At 45.3% G+C, this 18897-nt stretch overlaps 1 protein-coding gene across 6 annotated transcripts in view; it reads right to left on the bottom strand.

Moving 5' to 3' along the window:
• Positions 1-18897, bottom strand: part of CPNE9 (copine family member 9) — a 151468-nt gene that overhangs the window by 55839 nt on the left and 76732 nt on the right. For all 6 annotated transcript variants that reach the window (XM_033926358.1, XM_033926361.1, XM_033926360.1 and 3 more), the window contains one exon: positions 3151-3214. In XM_033926358.1, coding sequence (XP_033782249.1) covers positions 3151-3214 — 64 coding nt within the window. The remainder of the gene's footprint in view (positions 1-3150; positions 3215-18897) is intronic.

Here is an 18897-nt window from a genome sequence, read left to right as displayed (position 1 = left end):
TGGGGACAGGGACAAATTTTTCCCCCACATCATTCTCTGAGCTTGTGGCGACAGGGCGGGGATGGGGACCGAGCTGGCGGGGATGAGCTCATGGGGACAGGGACAAATTTTTCCCCCACATCATTCTCTGAGCTTGTGGCGACAGGGCAGGGATGGGGACCGAGCTGGCGGGGATGAGCTCATGGGGACAGGGACAAATTTTCCCCCCACATCATTCTCTGAGCTTGTGGCGACAGGGCAGAGATGGGGACCGAGCTGGCGGGGATGAGCTCATGGGGACAGGGACAAATTTTCCCCCCACATCATTCTCTGAGCTTGTGGCGACTGGGCGGGGATGGGGACCGAGCTGGCGGGGATGGGGGCAGGGCCGAGCTCATGGTGACGGGGACAAATTTTTTCCCCATATCATTCTCTAAGTCTTATCACATATGTGCCCTTTCTGACACACCTCCGAAACACTCCTGTATGCTGTTGCCTCGAATGGAAAGGGAAATCAAAGGATAGGGTGCAGCTTTGCCACCCCAGCATCCCTCGTGCTTTGTGGGGCTCCCTGGCCAGCCTTGCGCTTTCATGCCCTATTAAATGTTTAGAAACCCAACGCCTTTTCTGTGGCTAATTAAGCCAGACGTTATCTTTCTAAGAGCTACTGAGACACACAGAGGCCCGCTTGTCAAATACTAAAATTAGACGAGTCTCAGTGCAACTGACCTCTATTAGGAGAGAGAGAAAGGAAAAAGAAAAATTAAATATTCACATAAATAAAGGTAGAGGTGCTTTTTCCTGCTACTGAATGTAGTTTGGCTTCTCTTTCTCCTACAGAGTACCATTAATTAGCCTTGGGGGATTCACTGGACTTTTCTACTCCTGCAGATGCTTACTTTAAATAAAAACCTCTCTCGGAGCTTCCAAGTCAGAATTCTTTAATAGCAGAAATATTAATAATATATAGAGGAAGGAAGTAATTTGCCCACAGCCAAGACCTATGTCAGGTTTTTAAATAAAACCCCCCAAAATAGTGGCGACATTCCATGCTACCAAACCCAGGGCAAGCAATGGCTTCCCCCATGTCATAGAAACATAGAAAATGACGGCAGAAAAGGGCCATGGCCCATCAAGTCTGCCCACTCTAATGACCCACCCCCCTCGACTTTACCCAACTAGAGATCCCCACGCTGCTGGCCTCAATCACCTGAAGTGGAAGTTCATTCCAATGATCAACCACCCTTTCAGTGAAGAAATACTTCCTGGTGTCGCCATGAAATTTCCCACCCCTGATTTTCAGCGGATGCTCTCTTGTGGCCGAGGGACCTTTAAGAAAGAAGATATCCTCTTCTACCTTGATATGGCCCGTGATATATTTAAACGTCTCAATCATGTCTCCTCTCTCTCTACGTTCCTCGAGTGAGTACAGCTGCAATTTATTCAGCCTTTCCTCATACGGGAGATCCCTGAGCCCCAAGACCATCCTGGTGGCCATTCATTGAACCAACTCAACTCTCAGCACATCTTCCAGATGTGGCCTCCAGAATTGTACACAATATTCCAGATGAGGTCTCAATAGCAGACTATGGACCTTTCCTCCAGGAACTTGTCCGACCCTTTTTAAAACCCATCTATGCTAACCGCTGTTTACTCTTCCCAAACATACTAGGGGGCATGTGATGAAGCAACCAAGTAGTAGATTTAAAACAAGCCAGAGAAAATATTTCTTCACTTTGGAATTCGTTGCTGGAGAATGTGGTGAACGCGGTTAGCTTAGCAGGGATTAAAAAGGTTTAGTATAATTTCCTAAAAGAGAAGTCCATAAGCTATTATTAAGATGACTTGGGGAAAATCCACAGCTTATTATTAGGATAAGCAGCATAAAATCTTTTTTTTTTTCACCTTGAGATCTCACCAGGTACTTGTGACCTGGGTTGGCCACTGTTGGAAGAGGATGCCGGGCTTGATAGATCAGCAGTCGGTCCCAGTAGGGCGACTCTTATGTTTTAGGAAAGGGATGGGAAGATGCAAGATGGGAGGAGGAATTTAAGCTACTTCTTGATGAAAGGGTTCATAGTGAAATTTTGGCTAGGGTTTCAGATAGCCTTGGGCCCAAAATGAGTTCTGTGCACCCCTAGTCCTAGTATTTTTGGAAAGAGTAAACAAGCGACTCACATCGGCTTGTTCTACTCCACTCGGTATTTTATAGATGCTATCATATCTTCCCTGAGCCTTCCATAGTCCAGCATCACCCCTTCCCTCTTCCCTATTCCTCCTACAGCATCCAGTATCTCTCCTTCTCTACCTCTTCTCCCTTGCGGTATTCAGTGGCTTCCCTACCATATCCAACGGCATCGGCATCGGTGCAGCAGTCATGGTTAGGGTTGCCAGATTTTCCAATTGGAAAATCTAGACCCGCCCCCAGGCCCGCCCATTTCCACTCCCCCTCCCCCACTGCTCTTGTTGGACAGAGAGGAAATCCGCGTATGTGAAGATTTCCTTCCTGCCTGACGCGATTTGAGGAGGCTTTTCAAAACCCAGACACAAGGAGGCATGTCCGGGGAAATCCTGGTAACCCTAGTCATGGTGTCCGTAGAACTCCTCAAAGGAGGCTAATACATTCCAATAAATAAATATTTTGGAGGACTCGGCAGACCTTAAGCATGATGGATGCTCAAGGCTCTGCACTAGCCACACAAATCTTCTGTAGACACGATGACCGTCATGGTGATGCTACCCCTAAAAGTCGATAAATCCCTTTGCTCCAGGGGTCTTTGTGTAATTTAAGAGCCAAAGGGCCTTTAATATTTGCAGAAATTAATAGAACCAATGTGAAAAGCAGGCCCAAAGAACAAATTGGAAAACCAGATGCATCTAAATGAAAGCAGTCTCAGGCTGAGGAAAAGAAACATGCAAGGTAGGACACATCGAGAGCCCAATTTCATTTCCTGCTCCTCTATCATGATGGAATCTTCCGCTCAGACGGAGGTTCTAGGGAGCTCTAATTAACAGGACTTTGGGGGCTGATTGAGAACCGTTGCCCGAAGCCTTTTTCTGCCATTCCTGCACAGTACAGGACAGTTTAGGTGCAAATGGATTCAGAAGATAGGAGGATACAGAAATGAAGATGAACCAGGGCAGAAAAGGTTTAATTTAGAATGTACCAACCCGACAATTGCTCAGCTCCTCGGCAGTTAAGATAATGGCTCCACATTTCTTTCCTGGGATTCCCCTGCGTGAGAAAGGGGGGGGGGGGGGGGAGAGAGAGAGAGAAATAGAGAGAGAATTACAGTTTATCAATAAGAACAGCTTATTTTGAATTCCGAGAGCCGGAAAGAATGACAGATTGAGGTCTGACTCTGAGGCCATTTCTAAGCACGGACAATGCAATTAGTGTGTGTGGCCGCTGCGCTTGGAGACGGGCCCCTCCCTTTCTAGGGCTGAGGGAGCGAGGCAGTAAAACGAGAGGTAAAACATAATGAGAAACACTTCCATTGGAGATTAACGTCTATTTCTGGTGTAATGCAGAGAAGCCAAAGACTTTGTACATCTTGGGGCCTCTTTGCTCTTTTAACAAGGGCTAGCGGCTGGCTCTGGTTCAGCAAATGCAGACTGGGATTTTAGCCCTTTTCATCTGTTGCGCGCTCGTAGTCCAAATCCGGTCCTTGAGGGCCACAGATAGGCTTGGTTTTCAGGATGTTCCTAATGATAATGAGGGCTATTTGCATGCAAATATATGCCATTCATGCATTCATATTAATTAAGGGTATCTTTTCAACCAAACCTGTTTGTTGGCTCAAGGACAGGACTTGGAGACCCTTGACTAGGGTTGCCAGATTTTACATGCGTAAAATCCAGACCCCCTAGACCCACCCTGAGTTGTCCCAGTTCTGCCTCGAATCCCGTCCTAGCCTCGCCCCTGGCTGCTTGCTCTGACCGGGCAGGAGGGCATCCGGACTTCTGGTAACTTACAGAGTATGTTGTAAATACTACGGGACCGATATACAGACCATAGGAGGCAGACAGCCTGGTTACCTCCCACAGTTGGCGGTGAACCCAGAAATCCAATGGGTGGGATACTCCTTCATGTGTGCAACATATAGATAGTATAAGTTATATGTAAATCGCTGGCTCTAATATGTGCATTTATGCTAGCTCCGTGACTGCTGTAAGTGCTGGCTTGTTATCGGTTCATAGTCAAATGCGCGCAAGACAACAGCGCGCAGACAAACGGGCGCCAAGACAAGTGAGCGCAAGACAACCGAGCGCAAAGAGGTAAGGGAACCATACTGATAACGTGGCGACGTGATCACGTGTTAACGTGGCGAACGTGCGCGGGCCCTTCCTTCGCCACGTGACATTTTTGAGGTGCGCCGAATCATCGCTGCATTGAGTTATCCTTGCGTGCAATTGTCTCGCGCTGAGTCATCGTTGCGCTCGATTGTCTCGTGCTGAGTTATCCTTGCGCTCAATTGTCTCTCGCGCTATTATCTTTGCGCTGATTTGTCTTGGCGTTTTTGTCTGCGCGCTGTTGTCTTGCGCGCATTTGACCTGTCACCCTTGTTATTAGATGCCATCAACTCGTGTTCAAGTTCTAGCGACTTGATGAATTGCGCATCTAAAAAGAAATCAGTTTTGTGCTAGTCTGGAAAGGTCCTCCAGCATCAACCCCATGGTTATTTTCAACATGTCCAGCCATCTGGTTGAGGGTCACCCTCTTTGCCTGGTTCCTTCAATCTTCCCAAACATGAGGCCTTCTCCAGTGATCTCTCTGTTCTGACAGTGACCAAAATAAGGCAGTCGTCACATCATCATTTGGGCTTCGAGTGACATAGCTGGTTTGATCTCTTCCAGAATCGATTGGTTAGTTCTTCTGGCGGTCTACGGAACACATAAAATCCTTCTCCAGCACCAAAGCTCAAATGACTCAATCTTCTTTTTGTCTTGTTTCCGTGGAGGGGCATAATTAAAAAAAAGGTCTAAGTCCTTTTGTGGCCTACGGACTTTAGAAACATAGAAACATAGAAAGATGACGGCAGATAAGGGCTACAGCCCATCGAGTCTGCCCACCCTATTGACCCTCCCTATTAAGTCTAATGACCCCCTTGAGTATGATTGTAATTATACTTCCACTCTACTGACCCGCTCTTTCAAGTCTATACCCTAGTGACCCTATCCCTTGGCATGACCCTCGTAGGGATCCCACATAGGTATCCCATTTTTTCTTGAAGTCTGAGATGCTGCGTGCCTCAATCACCTGCACTGGAAGCTTGTTCCAATGCTCAATCACTCTTTCCGTGAAGAAGTATTTCCTGGCGTCTCCACGAAACTTCCCTCCCCTGAGTTTGAGCGGATGACCTCTTGTGGTCGAGGGTCCCTTCAGAAGAAAAATATCATCTTCTACCTCGACCCATCCCGTGATGTACTTAAATGTCTCAATCATGTCTCCCCTCTCCCTACGCTCTTCGAGAGTGTAGAGTTGCAATTTGCTCAGTCTTTCTTCGTACGGAAGACCCATTAGCCCCGAGACCATCCTGGTGGCCATCCGCTGAACCGATTCAATTCTGAGCACATCTTTACGGTAATGTGGCCTCCAAAATTGCACACAGTATTCCAGATGAGGTCTCACCATGGCTCTGTACAATGGCATCATGACTTCAGGCTTCCTGTTGACGAAGCTTCTCTTAATACAACCTATCATCTGTCGTGCTTTAGATGAAGCCTTCTCCACTTGAGTGGCTGCTTTCAAGTCAGCACTGATGATTACTCCTAAGTCTCGTTCTGCCATAGTCCTGGTTAAAGTTTCTCCATTCAAGGTGTAAGTTCTGCAAGGATTTCCGTTACCGAGATGCATGACCTTACATTTCTTGGCGTTGGAAGCCCAGCTGCCAGATCGAGGACCAACTTTCTAAAGTACGCAGGTCTTGCTCCATAGCATCCTGTAGATTATAGCCGTTTACTATATTGCATAGTTTGGCGTCATCAGCGAATAAGGTTACCTTGCCTTGAAGCCCTTGAGTCAGATCCCCAATGAATATGTTGAAGAGGAGTGGGCCCAGGACTGAACCCTGTGGCACTCCGCTAGTCACCTCCGACATTTTAGAGAGGGTACCGTTAACCACCACCCTCTGAAGTCTGCCACTAAGCCAATCTTTAACCCATGCAGTAGAAAAATGCCCATTCTCAAAAAAAACGTCCAAAATGTGGCTTTTTTTTTTAGAATGGCCTACTTCTACGTCCAGATTGCCACTACATCTAACTTTATAATATATTCCCAACCAAAAATTTGCCCAAGTCCCAAATGCCCAAAACAAGACCTTTTAGGCGTAGGATGGCGCCAGTACCTTCGCCTAACACCACGATTCTCTAACCAGCGTCTGTCATAAGATGGTGCTTGGGGCGGTCCAACCCCTCGTACTATGCCACTGACTGTGCTACTCATTCTCAAACTCTTGCATGAATGCTTCCCCCACTTCCATCCTCCTGTTTTCAATAAAGTGCTGAAGGAGCAGGCTCGGCTGCTTTTCGACAGACCCAGTACGATTCTCTTCTTTTAACGGTAAACTCTAAACCAAAATGCATCAAAGAAAAATCCAGTACCAAGCCACTGGGAAATCAGATGGTGTGTTAAGAGAGAGGCATTATTCTGCTTTCGCCAGGACAGTTCACGTGTTCAAAGAGTGATGAAGGGACGGAAAGGAGAGAGAATGGAGGAGGCAGTGGAAAATTTGTAGTGGCTCGCCTTTCAGCACTATATAAGTGGTGGAGGCAGTAAATGCAAATCTATCTCATGCAATTTATTACGAATATCTTGAGAAACAGACTGGCCAGACAGTAGCTGAAGCCAAGGTTGAGAACCACTGCCCTTGAGAGACGACAGTGCCGACTTCTTGTCAGACACCTTCTGGTCAATATACAAAGCAATTTAAGCGGGCAGGAGCTGCTCCTGCCCACTTAAATTGCATCCTATGGGCCGGTTGCTGATATTTGGGGGCAATTAACTAGGCAGTACTGCTGAATATTGACCCTGACCAGCTATTTCTAAAGAGGGCCATATAGTGGCATTCCGAAGGTGGAATCAGAGAGGAGCTGGCAGCTATGTGAGGGTCAGCAGTGTTCAGTCCTAGTGTCCATGCAGTTTGCCTAACTTTGGCCGCTTAGCTATGCGGGTGCCAGCACTTGATCACCAGGGACCTTGAGGTAGGTCGGGGGTGGGGAGGGCTAATTAAACATGGAGGTACAGAATTGGGAGGGGGTGAAATGGGGAGAACAGTTTGTGTTATGTCAGTGGTCTCAAACTCAAACCCTTTGCAGGGCCACATTTGGGATTTGTCGGTACTTGGAGGGCCTCAGAAAAAATAGTTAATGTCTTATTAAAGAAATGACAATTTTGCATGAGGTAAAACTCTTTATAGTTTGTAAATCTTTCCTTTTGGCTAAGTCTTAATAATAATATTGTCATTTATAGCTAAAGAGACTTATGATTAAGAAACTATTTTATTTTACTTTTGTGATTATGATAAACATACCGAGGGCCTCAAAATAGGACCTGGCGGGCCGCATGTGGCCCCCGGGCCGCGAGTTTGAGACCACTGTGTTATGTTGTCGGGGTTCTGAGGGGTGGAATCAGTGGTGGAGAAGACCAATTCCTTTAGGCAGGTCCCAGTCGATATTCAGCCAGGACCCCCCCCCCCCCCATGTGTCTTAGGTGGGCTCAGACTGAATATCAATCAATCTGGGCAGCAAAATCATAGCTGGCCATCTCCAGCTATTCAGTGCCAAATATCCAGGGCTAAATCCGGATAAAACAAAATTCTTCCTAGCAACCCCCAAAGATAAAATCAAAGACACCACAATTCAAGTAAAAGGATCCGTTTTCCCCCTTGAACAAAACCTAAAAATACTGGGCGTCACACTAGACAAACATCTATCCCTTGACAAACACACGGACAATACCGTCAGAAAAAGTATCTCGGTGCTTTGGAAACTCCACACCATAAAAAAATACTTTGACGACACTTCATTCCGCCTTCTAGTACAATCCTCCATCCTTAGCATATTGGACTACTGCAATATCATTTACTTAAGCTCCACAAAAAAAACCCATCAGGAGACTCAAAATGATCCAGAACACTGCTGTCCACCTCATATTCGGCCTGAAAAAAATGGGAACACATCACCCCTTTCTACCACAAACTCCATTGGCTGCCATTAGAATCCAGAGTCCTATTCAAATTCGCCTGCTTCTGCTATAAAACAGTATTTGGTTTATCCCCAAGCTACATCATCCCTCACTTCGCCCTGAATCACAGCATCAAGGACTCCCGCAGAATCCAACTCTTCGCCTACCCCTCCCTTAAACTTTGCCACTCTAAAAAATTCCTTGACAAAACCCTCGCCTTCCAAGCCACTAAGCTAAACCCATGGTTATCCCAAATGGCCCTCAAGGCCCCCAACTACCTCGGCTTTAGAAAACTACTCAAAACCCGCCTCTTCCAAGACCAGGATCCCAACGCCCCTTCTATCTAACAACCCCTCTCCCCTCTACATCCTTCCCTCACCCCCCCCCCCCCCGGCAACTTTGATCAATTTGTTATTGAACCGCTTGTAACCCCGCTCAACTGATGTAAACCACTTGTAACCTTGTTTAATTGATGTGAACCGCCTAGAACTCTTCCGGGTATGGCAGGATACAAAAATAAAGTTATTATTATTATAATTTAACCAGCCACGTGGCTTCTGTCTGTGTAATCACAAGAATTCTAGTCAGTTCCAGTTCAGAAGTATAGTTCCCCTCTATACGATTTCCCGTCTTTGTCCTTTAAGCCCCAGCCCTCATGAATGCTCATCTTTCCAAATCCGATTTAAAAAAAAAGAAAAAAGAAAAGAAAAACCTTGGCAGAAGACAAGAGGTGCCCTTCACCGCCATCTAATCAAGGCTAGTCCAAAATGTGACAGCCTCGAACACCCACGATTCAAATGTTAATTAATGCTAAAAATTAATCTGTACATAACCTAAGAAGCCTTAGATCAGGGATCTCAAAGTCCCTCCTTGAGGGCCGCAATCCAGTCGGGTTTTCAGGATTTCCCCAATGACTATGCATGAGATCTATGTGCACGCACTGCTTTCAATGCATATTCATTGGGGAAATCCTGAAAACCCGACTGGATTGCGGCCCTCAAGGAGGGACTTTAGATAGTTTTCTGTCCATCTTGCCTTGCTCTTCACCTCTAACCTAAAAGCAGTAAAGATAAGGAATTTGTCTGATGCAGAATAATCCATGGCCACAACAAGAAACTTGTATACTGCCTTTTTGTGGCTTTGTCATTTCAAAGCTGACATTCACAGCAGCTGGCGCTGGAGGATTAAGTGACTTGCCCAGGGTCACAGGGAGCAGCACTAGGATTTGATCTCACAACCTCTGGGTGCGGATGGCAACAGCTCTGCCAGTGAACCACAGCCCTTCCTGCCACAGTGCAGCAACATTTGCTTCAACTATTCTAACATCCAGCTGTTTTGCCGCCCCAGCTGTTCTTCTTGGAGATCATTAACTGCCTTAAAGAGCAACTCGTCTCTTTCTTTGCTCATTAAAATTTAGTCCGCTCCCTTCTGGTTAACGCGCCGCTGTGTCTTGCCGGTGCCGAGCCCTGGGATTTCCTCCCCCGCTGGCCACACTGATTCCAGGGAATTGTGTTTCCCCTTTTGGCTGTTCTAGAGGTGAATTAATCTTGTACTTCAAAACACTTTCATTAATGCCTTTTTTTTTTTTCTCTCGTCTCACCGCCTTCTTGAACGAAAGCTGGAAATAACTTTTTCAGAGCAAAACACTAAGGCTGACAGAGGAAAAGATAACGCTCCCCTGCTAGGGGAGAGTGTGATCAGCGGTTAAAGCTACAACCTCAGTACCCTAGGATTGGGGGTTCAAACCCACACTGCTCCCTGTGACCCTGGGCAAGTCAAGTAATTCCCCCATTGTCCCAGGTACATTAGATAGATTGTAAGCCTACTGGGACAGACAGGGAAAAATGCTTTAAGTAAATTCATGTAAACTGGTCTGAGCTCCCCTAGGAGAACAGCATAGAAAAATGAATAAATAAGATAAAACAAAATAATTCTCAAACCTTTCCTGGGTAGCCATATTAAAGAATTCCTGATTTCCTAAGTGATGAAGCCTCAGTCATAACCGACTAGAAAAACAGATTCAGAGGCATGAGGATGTTACTAGTCAGACTTTAAGGTAGATATCCTGCAAACAATTGGTTGGATAGGCTGGAGTGAGCCTGGACGGCAACTTCAGCATTCGGAACTTAGGACAATACGACCCGGAACTACCAAAGAAGAGACAAGTGAATTGAATCATGTATTTAACTAATGGACCGCTCGGGTCTTAATCTGCCATCATCTACTATGCTACCTGGCAGAAACCCAAAGCAACATTTCAGAGCTGAGATTGTGATGTCATCATGCCTCATTCCACCAATGCCTAAGAGCCAACCTCAGCAGTGATGTCACAATGGCTTGATTAGATGACAACTTCAGCAGTTGGAACCTAGGACAATACCAGGTGGACTTTACAGTCTGTGACCCAGAAATAGCAAAGAAGAGACAAGTGAATTTAATCAGGTATTTTTTTAATGGGTATAACTTATGGGCAGATTGGATGGACCGTTTGGGTCTTTATCTGCCGTCTTTTTCTGTTACTATTTACATTGTATTGAGACTTAACCAAATACTTTTCAAACATTCAGATCTGCAGATACGGTAAATGCAAATGTATGAATCAATTTGAGTAATTATGGATATTTTTTTTTTTTTTTTTTTTTTAATAATTGGTCCTGATCATTTTGATTAGACAAGTAAGTTCAATAATAATCAATTTAGATACCGCAGGACCATAAAGTTCTATGCGGTTTACAAAAAATTAAAAAGAATACAATTAAGAGACAAATTAGATAACCAGATAATTAGAAATAATACTATGATGATCTAGGTAATTCGTTACAATATCCATACCAACTAGTTGCCTAGGTCAGTGTTTTTAACCTTTTTACACCTATGGACCGGCAGAAATAAAAGAATTATTCTGTGGACCGGCATCGGTCCGTGGACCAGCGGTTGAAGAACACTGGGCTAAGTCGTGAGCCAGACCCCGCCCATCTCTACCCAATCTCCACCCCAGACCCCGCCCCCATAATAGTACTAAATGTACCACTATTTTTTCCATTCATTTACACAAAGCACATTGACAGCAGATGTAAATTCTCAAAATTGACATAATTCAATCACTAAATTCAAAAATAAAATCATTCCCCCCCTACCTTTGTTGGCTCCCTCCCTCCATGCTATGCCTTACCTGCTGGCCTGCTCCCACCTGGCCATTTTATGCCGCCCCCGGTGTTACCTTCAGGCCGGCTCCCTCTTCCTCACTGATGCAGTGCACAAAGCTGTGGGCAGCGGCTCCTTGCGCGTCCCGTGCCTCATCTGGAAGCCTTCCCTCTGACATTGCAACGTCAAAGAGAAGGCTTCTGGTTCAGGCGCAGGATGCGCGTAGGAGCCACTGCCTGTGGCTTTGTGCACTGAATCAGTGAGGAAGAGGGAGCTGGCTCGAAGATAATGCCTCATCGATCGCACCGTGGACCGGCGGTTGAAGAACACTGTTTTGGGCCTGATGCACGTACTGGCCCTGTGGACCGGCACCGGTCCATGGACTGGTGGTTGAAAAACACTGGCCTAGATATTTCCAAAACAACTGTGTCTTTAACTGTCTCCTAAATTCCACATAGGAATCAGAAAGCATAACCAGATGGTCCAGGTCCTTTCCCCATAATGCTGCTTGATATGGCAGAAGACATTCATGATATATTTTTTTTAATTATTTGCAGCCCCTAACAGGCGACAAAACAAAATTCATATGCAAATTTCTCCTATGTTTGTTGGTTGCAAAAGAGAAGAGCTCAATTATATATTTGGGACATAGACCAAACACAGCCTTAAAGCAGAAGCAACCAATGCAGTATCCGATAAGAGGGTGTTATATGATCATATTTCTTTAATTCAAAAATCAACCTAACCGCCACATTTTGAACCATGCGCAGCCGCTACATATTCCTCTGAGATATTGCCAAATAGGCAATATTACAGTAATCGAGCTGACTAAATATAAGGGACTGTCCCAGAATTATAAACGATGAAACATCGAAATATGCCCTAATGGATCGAAGCTTCCAGAGAGTAAAGAAACCTTTTCTAACCAAAGAATCCACCTGGTTCTTCATAGTCAAACCCTGATCTACTATTATACCCAAAATCTTAATGGTAGATTGGACAGGATAGCTGAATTTATTAATGATCAAAGATGCCTTAGTATGGTATGGGCGTGGTGAAGCTACAAAAAAACTTTGTTTTTCCTGAGTTAAGCTTTAATTTGAATTCAGAGAAATCCAATTGTTTCCCACGTACTCACCTTTATAGGACCCCCAGGGACTCCTGAAGAAGACTTTTTGTCGAAACGTGGACCATGTTGGGTCCTGTATCCCTAGCGGACTAGGTCCTTTAAGGCTCTTATGTGGATGATTTACTTTTATGTGGATGAAATTATTTTATGTGGATGATTTCAGTGTACCTTTGGAACTTTGACACTTTCTAATAAAGTCCATTTAGGAACATCATCACTCCACAGAGTTTTTTTGGGTTTTCTCTGGATTTTCTTCTTTGTGGATATTTCGGGGTCAATTCCTTTTGTTTTTTAATTTGAATTCAGTCATCCACTGTTCAAACCAAGCATTAGCAGATTTAAACCTATTTTTTTTTTTAAATTATTTTTTTTAAGCCTTGTTGGAAAAGGGACAACAAATTGCCTTCTGACCAGTGAGAGTAGATCCCCCCAGTAAACATTCAGAGGGAACATGAATTTCAGAAAAGTGCATGTATATAAAAAGACCGTCGTGACTCAGCACTTTAAGTACACGCGCCAGCATTACACATTGAAACATGGGAAAATGAAGGCAGATAGGCCTGGATTCTATAAATAGCACCTTAACCCTCCCCCCCCCCCTTTCACAAAACTGCAGAAGTGGTTTATAGCGCAGGCCGGCGTGCCGAATGCTCTGCGCTGCTCCCGATGTTCATAGGAACTCTAGGGAGTGTTGGGAGCAGCGAAGAGCATTCAGCACAGTGGCCTGCGCTAAAAACCGCTTTCACGGTTTTGTAAAGGGGGAGGGGGGGTAAATTAGGCACCAGTAGGCACCTTACTGGCACTTAACTTAAGCTGAAAATGCGGTTTAAAAAGAAGAAGAAGAGGAGAAAAAAAAAGCATTAAAAAAAATGTAGATGCCTATCAGCGCCTCAAAATACAGTGCCAGAATTGCCACTACGGAGTCACTTTATCATGCCTGATGTCACCGTAGGCGTGGCTAACGCCATAAGCGGCATTATGCATCATAAAACACAATTGATGCCCCTGTACAGGTCATTGGTGAGGCCCCACTTGGACTATTGTGTTCGGTTTTGGAGACCGTATCTGGCGAAGGACGTAAGAAGACTTGAAGCAGTCCAGAGGAGGGCGACGAAAACGATAGGAGGTTTGCGCCAAAAGACGTATGAGGCGAGACTGGAAGCCCTGAATATGTACACCCTAGAGGAAAGGAGGGACAGGGGAGATATGATTCAGACGTTCAGATACTTGAAAGGTATTAACACAGAACAAAATCTTTTCCAGAGAAAGGAAAATGGTAAAACCAGAGGACATAATTTGAGGTTGAGGGGTGGTAGATTCAGGGGCAATGTTAGGAAATTCTACTTTACGGAGAGGGTGGTGGATGCCTGGAATGCGCTCCCGAGAGAGGTGGTGGAGAGTAAAACTGTGACTGAGTTCAAAGAAGCGTGGGATGAACACAGAAGATTTAGAATCAGAAAATAATAGTAAATAGTGAAGAACTAAGGCCAGTGCACGGTCTGTGATCGTATATGGCCATTTGGTGGAGGATGGGCTGAGAAGGGCTTCAATGACTGGGAGGGTGTAGATGGGCTGGAGTGAGCTTTGATGGAGACTTCAGTAGTCGGAACCTAAGCACAGTACCGGGCAGAACTTTGGGTTCTTGCCTAGAAATAGATAAGAAGAAGAAAAAGAACAAATTTTTAGATTGAATCAGGTTGGGCAGACTAGATGGACCATTCGGGTCTTAATCTGCCGTCATCTACTATGTTCCTCTGGCAATTGTGTCATCTCTGGTATCTTGATTGTAGATTTTCTCCTTCTCTACTTAGCTCACTATAGGGCCCTTTTACTAAATCCGCGGCCTTAGCGTACCCCTTACGGGGGTCTTTCCTGCACACTAAGGCCACTTGTTGGAAAATGGCAAATTTTTCCATTTTCTGAATTGACGACTACATGCTAATTTTACCATTAGTATGTGGTCATTAAAAGACTTTGGTGCTGAGCAGCTACTGACACCCATTTCACAGGCAGTAAAGGCCCATGCACTTAGCTAGGGTTACCGTACGTCCGGGAGGACCCAAGCACGTCCTCTTTACAGAGGACTATCCGGGCGCCCGGAGGGATTTCCTAAACCCAGCAGTTTGGGTTTTGGAAGTCCCGAACTCGGAGGCCGTGTCTGGAAGCCTTTAAGCCATCACCGCGACATCCTACGCACGTGAGTGACATCATTGCATCAATGGCCACGCCTGCGTGAAGGCTTCCAAATGCGGCCTCCGAGCTCAGGGAGGTTCTTGTGGGGGCATTGGGGTTGGGGCAGGAACAGGGCGGAGCCAGAGGTGGAATGGGGCAGGACAGGGGGCGGGGCCAAGTGTCCTCTTTTTCTTGAAAGAGTAAATCTGGCAACCTCACCCACTAACTGCCCACTCTCCACCCCCTTAGTAGAAAATTTAAAATATTTTTGTGGCGCCCGGTGTATATGTGCAGAGAGGCACATTGATCACATGACACTAGTGTAGTCCCATGGTACTTCCCCAACCCACCAGCCAGTCGGGTTTTCAGGATACCTGTCAATTCTATTATATGCAAATTTCTCTCATGCATATTCATTAGGGATATCTTGAAAACCCAACTGGCTGTGGTCCCCCCAGGACTGGGTCAGGAACCACTGATGTACACCAAGAACCCCTCTGTTACTTTTCCAGAAAACTAAAATCCACAGCTGCCTTCCCACACGTATCTGGGCATATTTTCAAGAGAATGCTATATATAATACAATGGGTGTGATGCTAGGGAAGCATGAATATTTTGACAATGTTCGAAATCGAAAGAGCGCAGAGCCAGCAGATCAGGGTTTAAGGATGCATGATGGATCTTTCATTTACTCTCCCTTAGAGCAGCCCGTGTGCACTTCCAGTGGGGAATGCTTAACCATACCTGAAGAAGGCAGAGGGCATTCCAGCAGAGAAACAAGCTGCCGGCACATCAACCAGCTGCTTCTAATTCGCTCCTGCTTTACTGAAGCAGCAAAGGGGCATTTCTGATTTCCAAGTAGCTCTGGTTTGCAGAAGCTCCACAGTGAATATGCATGAGATATTTCAGTGTACATCTGGTGGTAGAGCCAGGTTCGTTTTGAAAGTTTTTTAGATCCTGAAACTGGAGAGTTCATTTCTGATTTTCTTCTTATTCTTACAAACTGAAAACTGTTTCAAATTTAAGGTCCTTTTGGACCCTGGTGTGTAAGGAATATTTCATACTTGGTTTTATGCAAGGGGTGTGGACAGAAAAATATTTGTTTCTTTACGGTGAGAATACTTAAGATGTCGCCAAAGTTTGAATAGTTAATATGAACTGTTGTGGGTTTGGGTTCTTCTAATAGCGTTTTATTGTGTGTTTTAGGGGACTATCCTTGATATAGCTAATAGTGAAAAGTGAATTCATGTCGGAGTCCCTCCCTGCTGCCTAAGATAAGTCTGTTAAATGCGTTAATTCATTGCAATGAAAAACGTTTGACGGATGAGGAGGCTTGCTACGTTTACTCAAACTATACATGAAAAAGACAGTTTGAGTGTAGCCACTGAGGTCTTTATATACTAAGGGCTCCTTTAATAATAACTTTATTTTGTATACCGCCATACCCAGGGAGTTCTAGGCGGTTCACATCAGTTAATCAAGGTTACAAACAATAAAGTCAATGAAGTTGACAGAAATATACAAGAATGTACGATAGGAAGGTCATATATGGGAAAACAGGAGTGTATAATAAGAAGGTTATTATACTGGAAAATACAGGTCGTTGAGGTTTTGTGCAATAAGAAGGAGTAGGTGGAGATTCACGTGCGTTGGTGGGGGGTGAAGGGGGAGAGGAGGGTGTATTAAGGGTTCTGTCCGTGGAATAAGTGTGTTTTGAGTTTTATTTCTGAAGTCCTTAATGCTGGCGTTAAGGTCTAGCATAGAGAATAAAAATCTGTCCCCGTCACTGCCCCATCCCTACCGTCCCCTTCACCATCTGGTCCCCGCAGCATCCACCCTTCCCTCTTGCCACCTCACTGCCCTTTGGCACCCCTCGCGTGGTCCGTGCATCTCCCTCCCCCTTACCTTCTCGGCGCGTTTTAAGGTTTCAGAGTACTTGTTCAAAGCCGCCGGAGTGCTCGTGCGGTCGCGTGCGTGTGTGGGCGGATGCTTCTCCTCTGACGTAACCGGGAGTTGCGTCAGAGGAGAAGCTTCTGCCCACGCGCGCGACTGCACATACGCTCCGGCGACTTTCGACAAGTACTCTGAAACCTAAAAACGCGCCGCAAAGCTAAGGGGGAGGGAGATAGATTCGTAGGGAGGGGGCTGCGCGCCATCGGTGACCGCGCGCGTTCCCTCTCTTAACTGCGGGGGACAAGGCCATTCACCGCTCCACAGGGCGGTGGATGGCCTTGTCCCCGTACCTGCGGTGAGCACCTTTCCCCCTCCACCATTTTGGCGGGTTACCCGCGGCTACTCGCGACTGATTATTCATTTATTTATGTATATTTAACCAAAGAAACGAGTTTATGAATGTGATTTAAGTATTTGGACTAATTTGCCGACATTACTTCACTCTTAAATTGCTATTTCTTACTTGCCTTTGAGTATGTGATTTTCATATATTTGTCATGTATCTTTTTTTGACATTCATATAATTTCTTCTGGATTCTTGGCACTCTTGTTGCTCCTGCTACTTTTGGATAATTCATTGTTTTCTTTCTGTCATCTTTTTTTCATACTGAAATCTCTTTTCCCTTCACCATTTTCTTTATAGAACAGAGAAGCCATTGAGTTATTTTTCCCTATATCCAGTCATTTCACTGGTGTCCCATTGCCAGATCTCGGGCTCTTTCCTTAGGGTAACTCTAGGGTCTGTTAACTCCATCCACTTGGTAGCTTTCTTGTCCCGGGATTCTGAACAAACGAAATCTTTCCTCGTTACGTTACTGAGACACGAGGAGGCCATTTTGCATATCTAGAACAACGGTTTGCAACCAGTGTGTTGCAGAACCTCGGGTGTGCAGTGGTCATGGGACCTGGGCATTTTCGGGGACCATGGGCAAATCAAGAATGCAAAAACATTGCCTACTCTTCATCAGATATTCAAAAATGTATCTGATAAAGCAACTACAAACAATACAAAACACAGCCCTAAGACTCATCTATTCACTGAAAAAAATACGACCACATCACAGAGGCATACCATGACTCACACTGGCTCCCAATGCAAGCCAGAGTACACTTCAAATTCTATTGCCTACTATTCAAAGCTATAAACAGAGACAGCCCAACCTACTGGAACAACCGACTAACTCAATCCACCTCAACCAGACACAGGAGAACCCACTCACTGTTCACACACCCACCAACCAATGGCCACCAGAACAGCAAAACTAGATAGACAAATCACCAATCTGCTGTTTTCAACCACAGATTACAAAACCTTCAAAAAAGAAACTAAAACTCTACTCTTCAAAAAATACATAAAATCTATTTAACAGGACCAGATCCGTCCAAAGCTCCACCTACTATACTGTCTACTCCTTATCAAATCTAAAATGTTCATATTACCCATCATGCATTACCTAATCTCACAACAATGCTTATGTAATCCGTATATATCTTGTAACTTCATGACAACTCTTATATAATCCACCTTGAACCGCAAGGTAATGGCGGAATAGAAATCACTAATGTAATGTAATTAATTTTTGTTATATATTATTAGGAAAAGATAGTACAATAAAAACCACATGTAATCCTTGAAACTGGTCTAGTAAAGTCTGGCATTGATAACTGGAGCAGAAGAAAGGCTTTGAAGGCATTAATGGATTGTGGAAACCTGTAAATGCAAGTGTTATATTTAGTCTTGCCATACAGCAGAAGTGACTTCACTGATTATGGGCCGAGAGAAGCCAAGCCTGTGAGCAATGGAAAAAACAGCCATCCAGCTGATGCCAGGAGAGGCGTCGCGCTGTTCCGACCCTGTTCCAGAAGAGTCTGATAGGCCGTACAATTATCCAGAAATTGATTTTTGACACTTTCCAACTTGCTGGCTCTCTCTCTGATGTCACTTCTGGGTCCTGCGCCCAGGAAGTGACGTCAGAGGGAGAGCAGACGCGATGCGGGCTGGGAAAAATGAAAGAGGCGCGGGGGAAGGGAAGGGGGGTTTGCGCACGTGGCAGGGGAGGTCAGGAAGAAGCGTTGGGGGGGCAGGGAAGAGGGTGGGGGAGGGGCGCCAATCACCCTCGCTACGCCACTGGGTGATCCTGCTCAACCGTTATCAAGTCACAGAGGTGGTAGTGGTGGTAATTAGGAAAATAACTTCTTTCTGACTTGGAACTCAGTGGCTGGAATTAAGGACAGGAGTGACTTGTTTATTTTCTCAGGGCCACAGCTGTACCATTCACTTAGTTTAAAACATGCCCTCGGGTTTCCTTCTCCTCTCGTTTTCCATTTCTATCAG

The sequence above is a fragment of the Geotrypetes seraphini genome, chromosome 17 (assembly GCF_902459505.1).
Source record: "Geotrypetes seraphini chromosome 17, aGeoSer1.1, whole genome shotgun sequence".
In the NCBI taxonomy this organism is placed as follows: domain Eukaryota; kingdom Metazoa; phylum Chordata; class Amphibia; order Gymnophiona; family Dermophiidae; genus Geotrypetes; species Geotrypetes seraphini.
The sequence above is the reverse complement of the archived record's forward strand: the minus strand, read 5'-3'. Positions and strand labels throughout refer to the sequence as shown.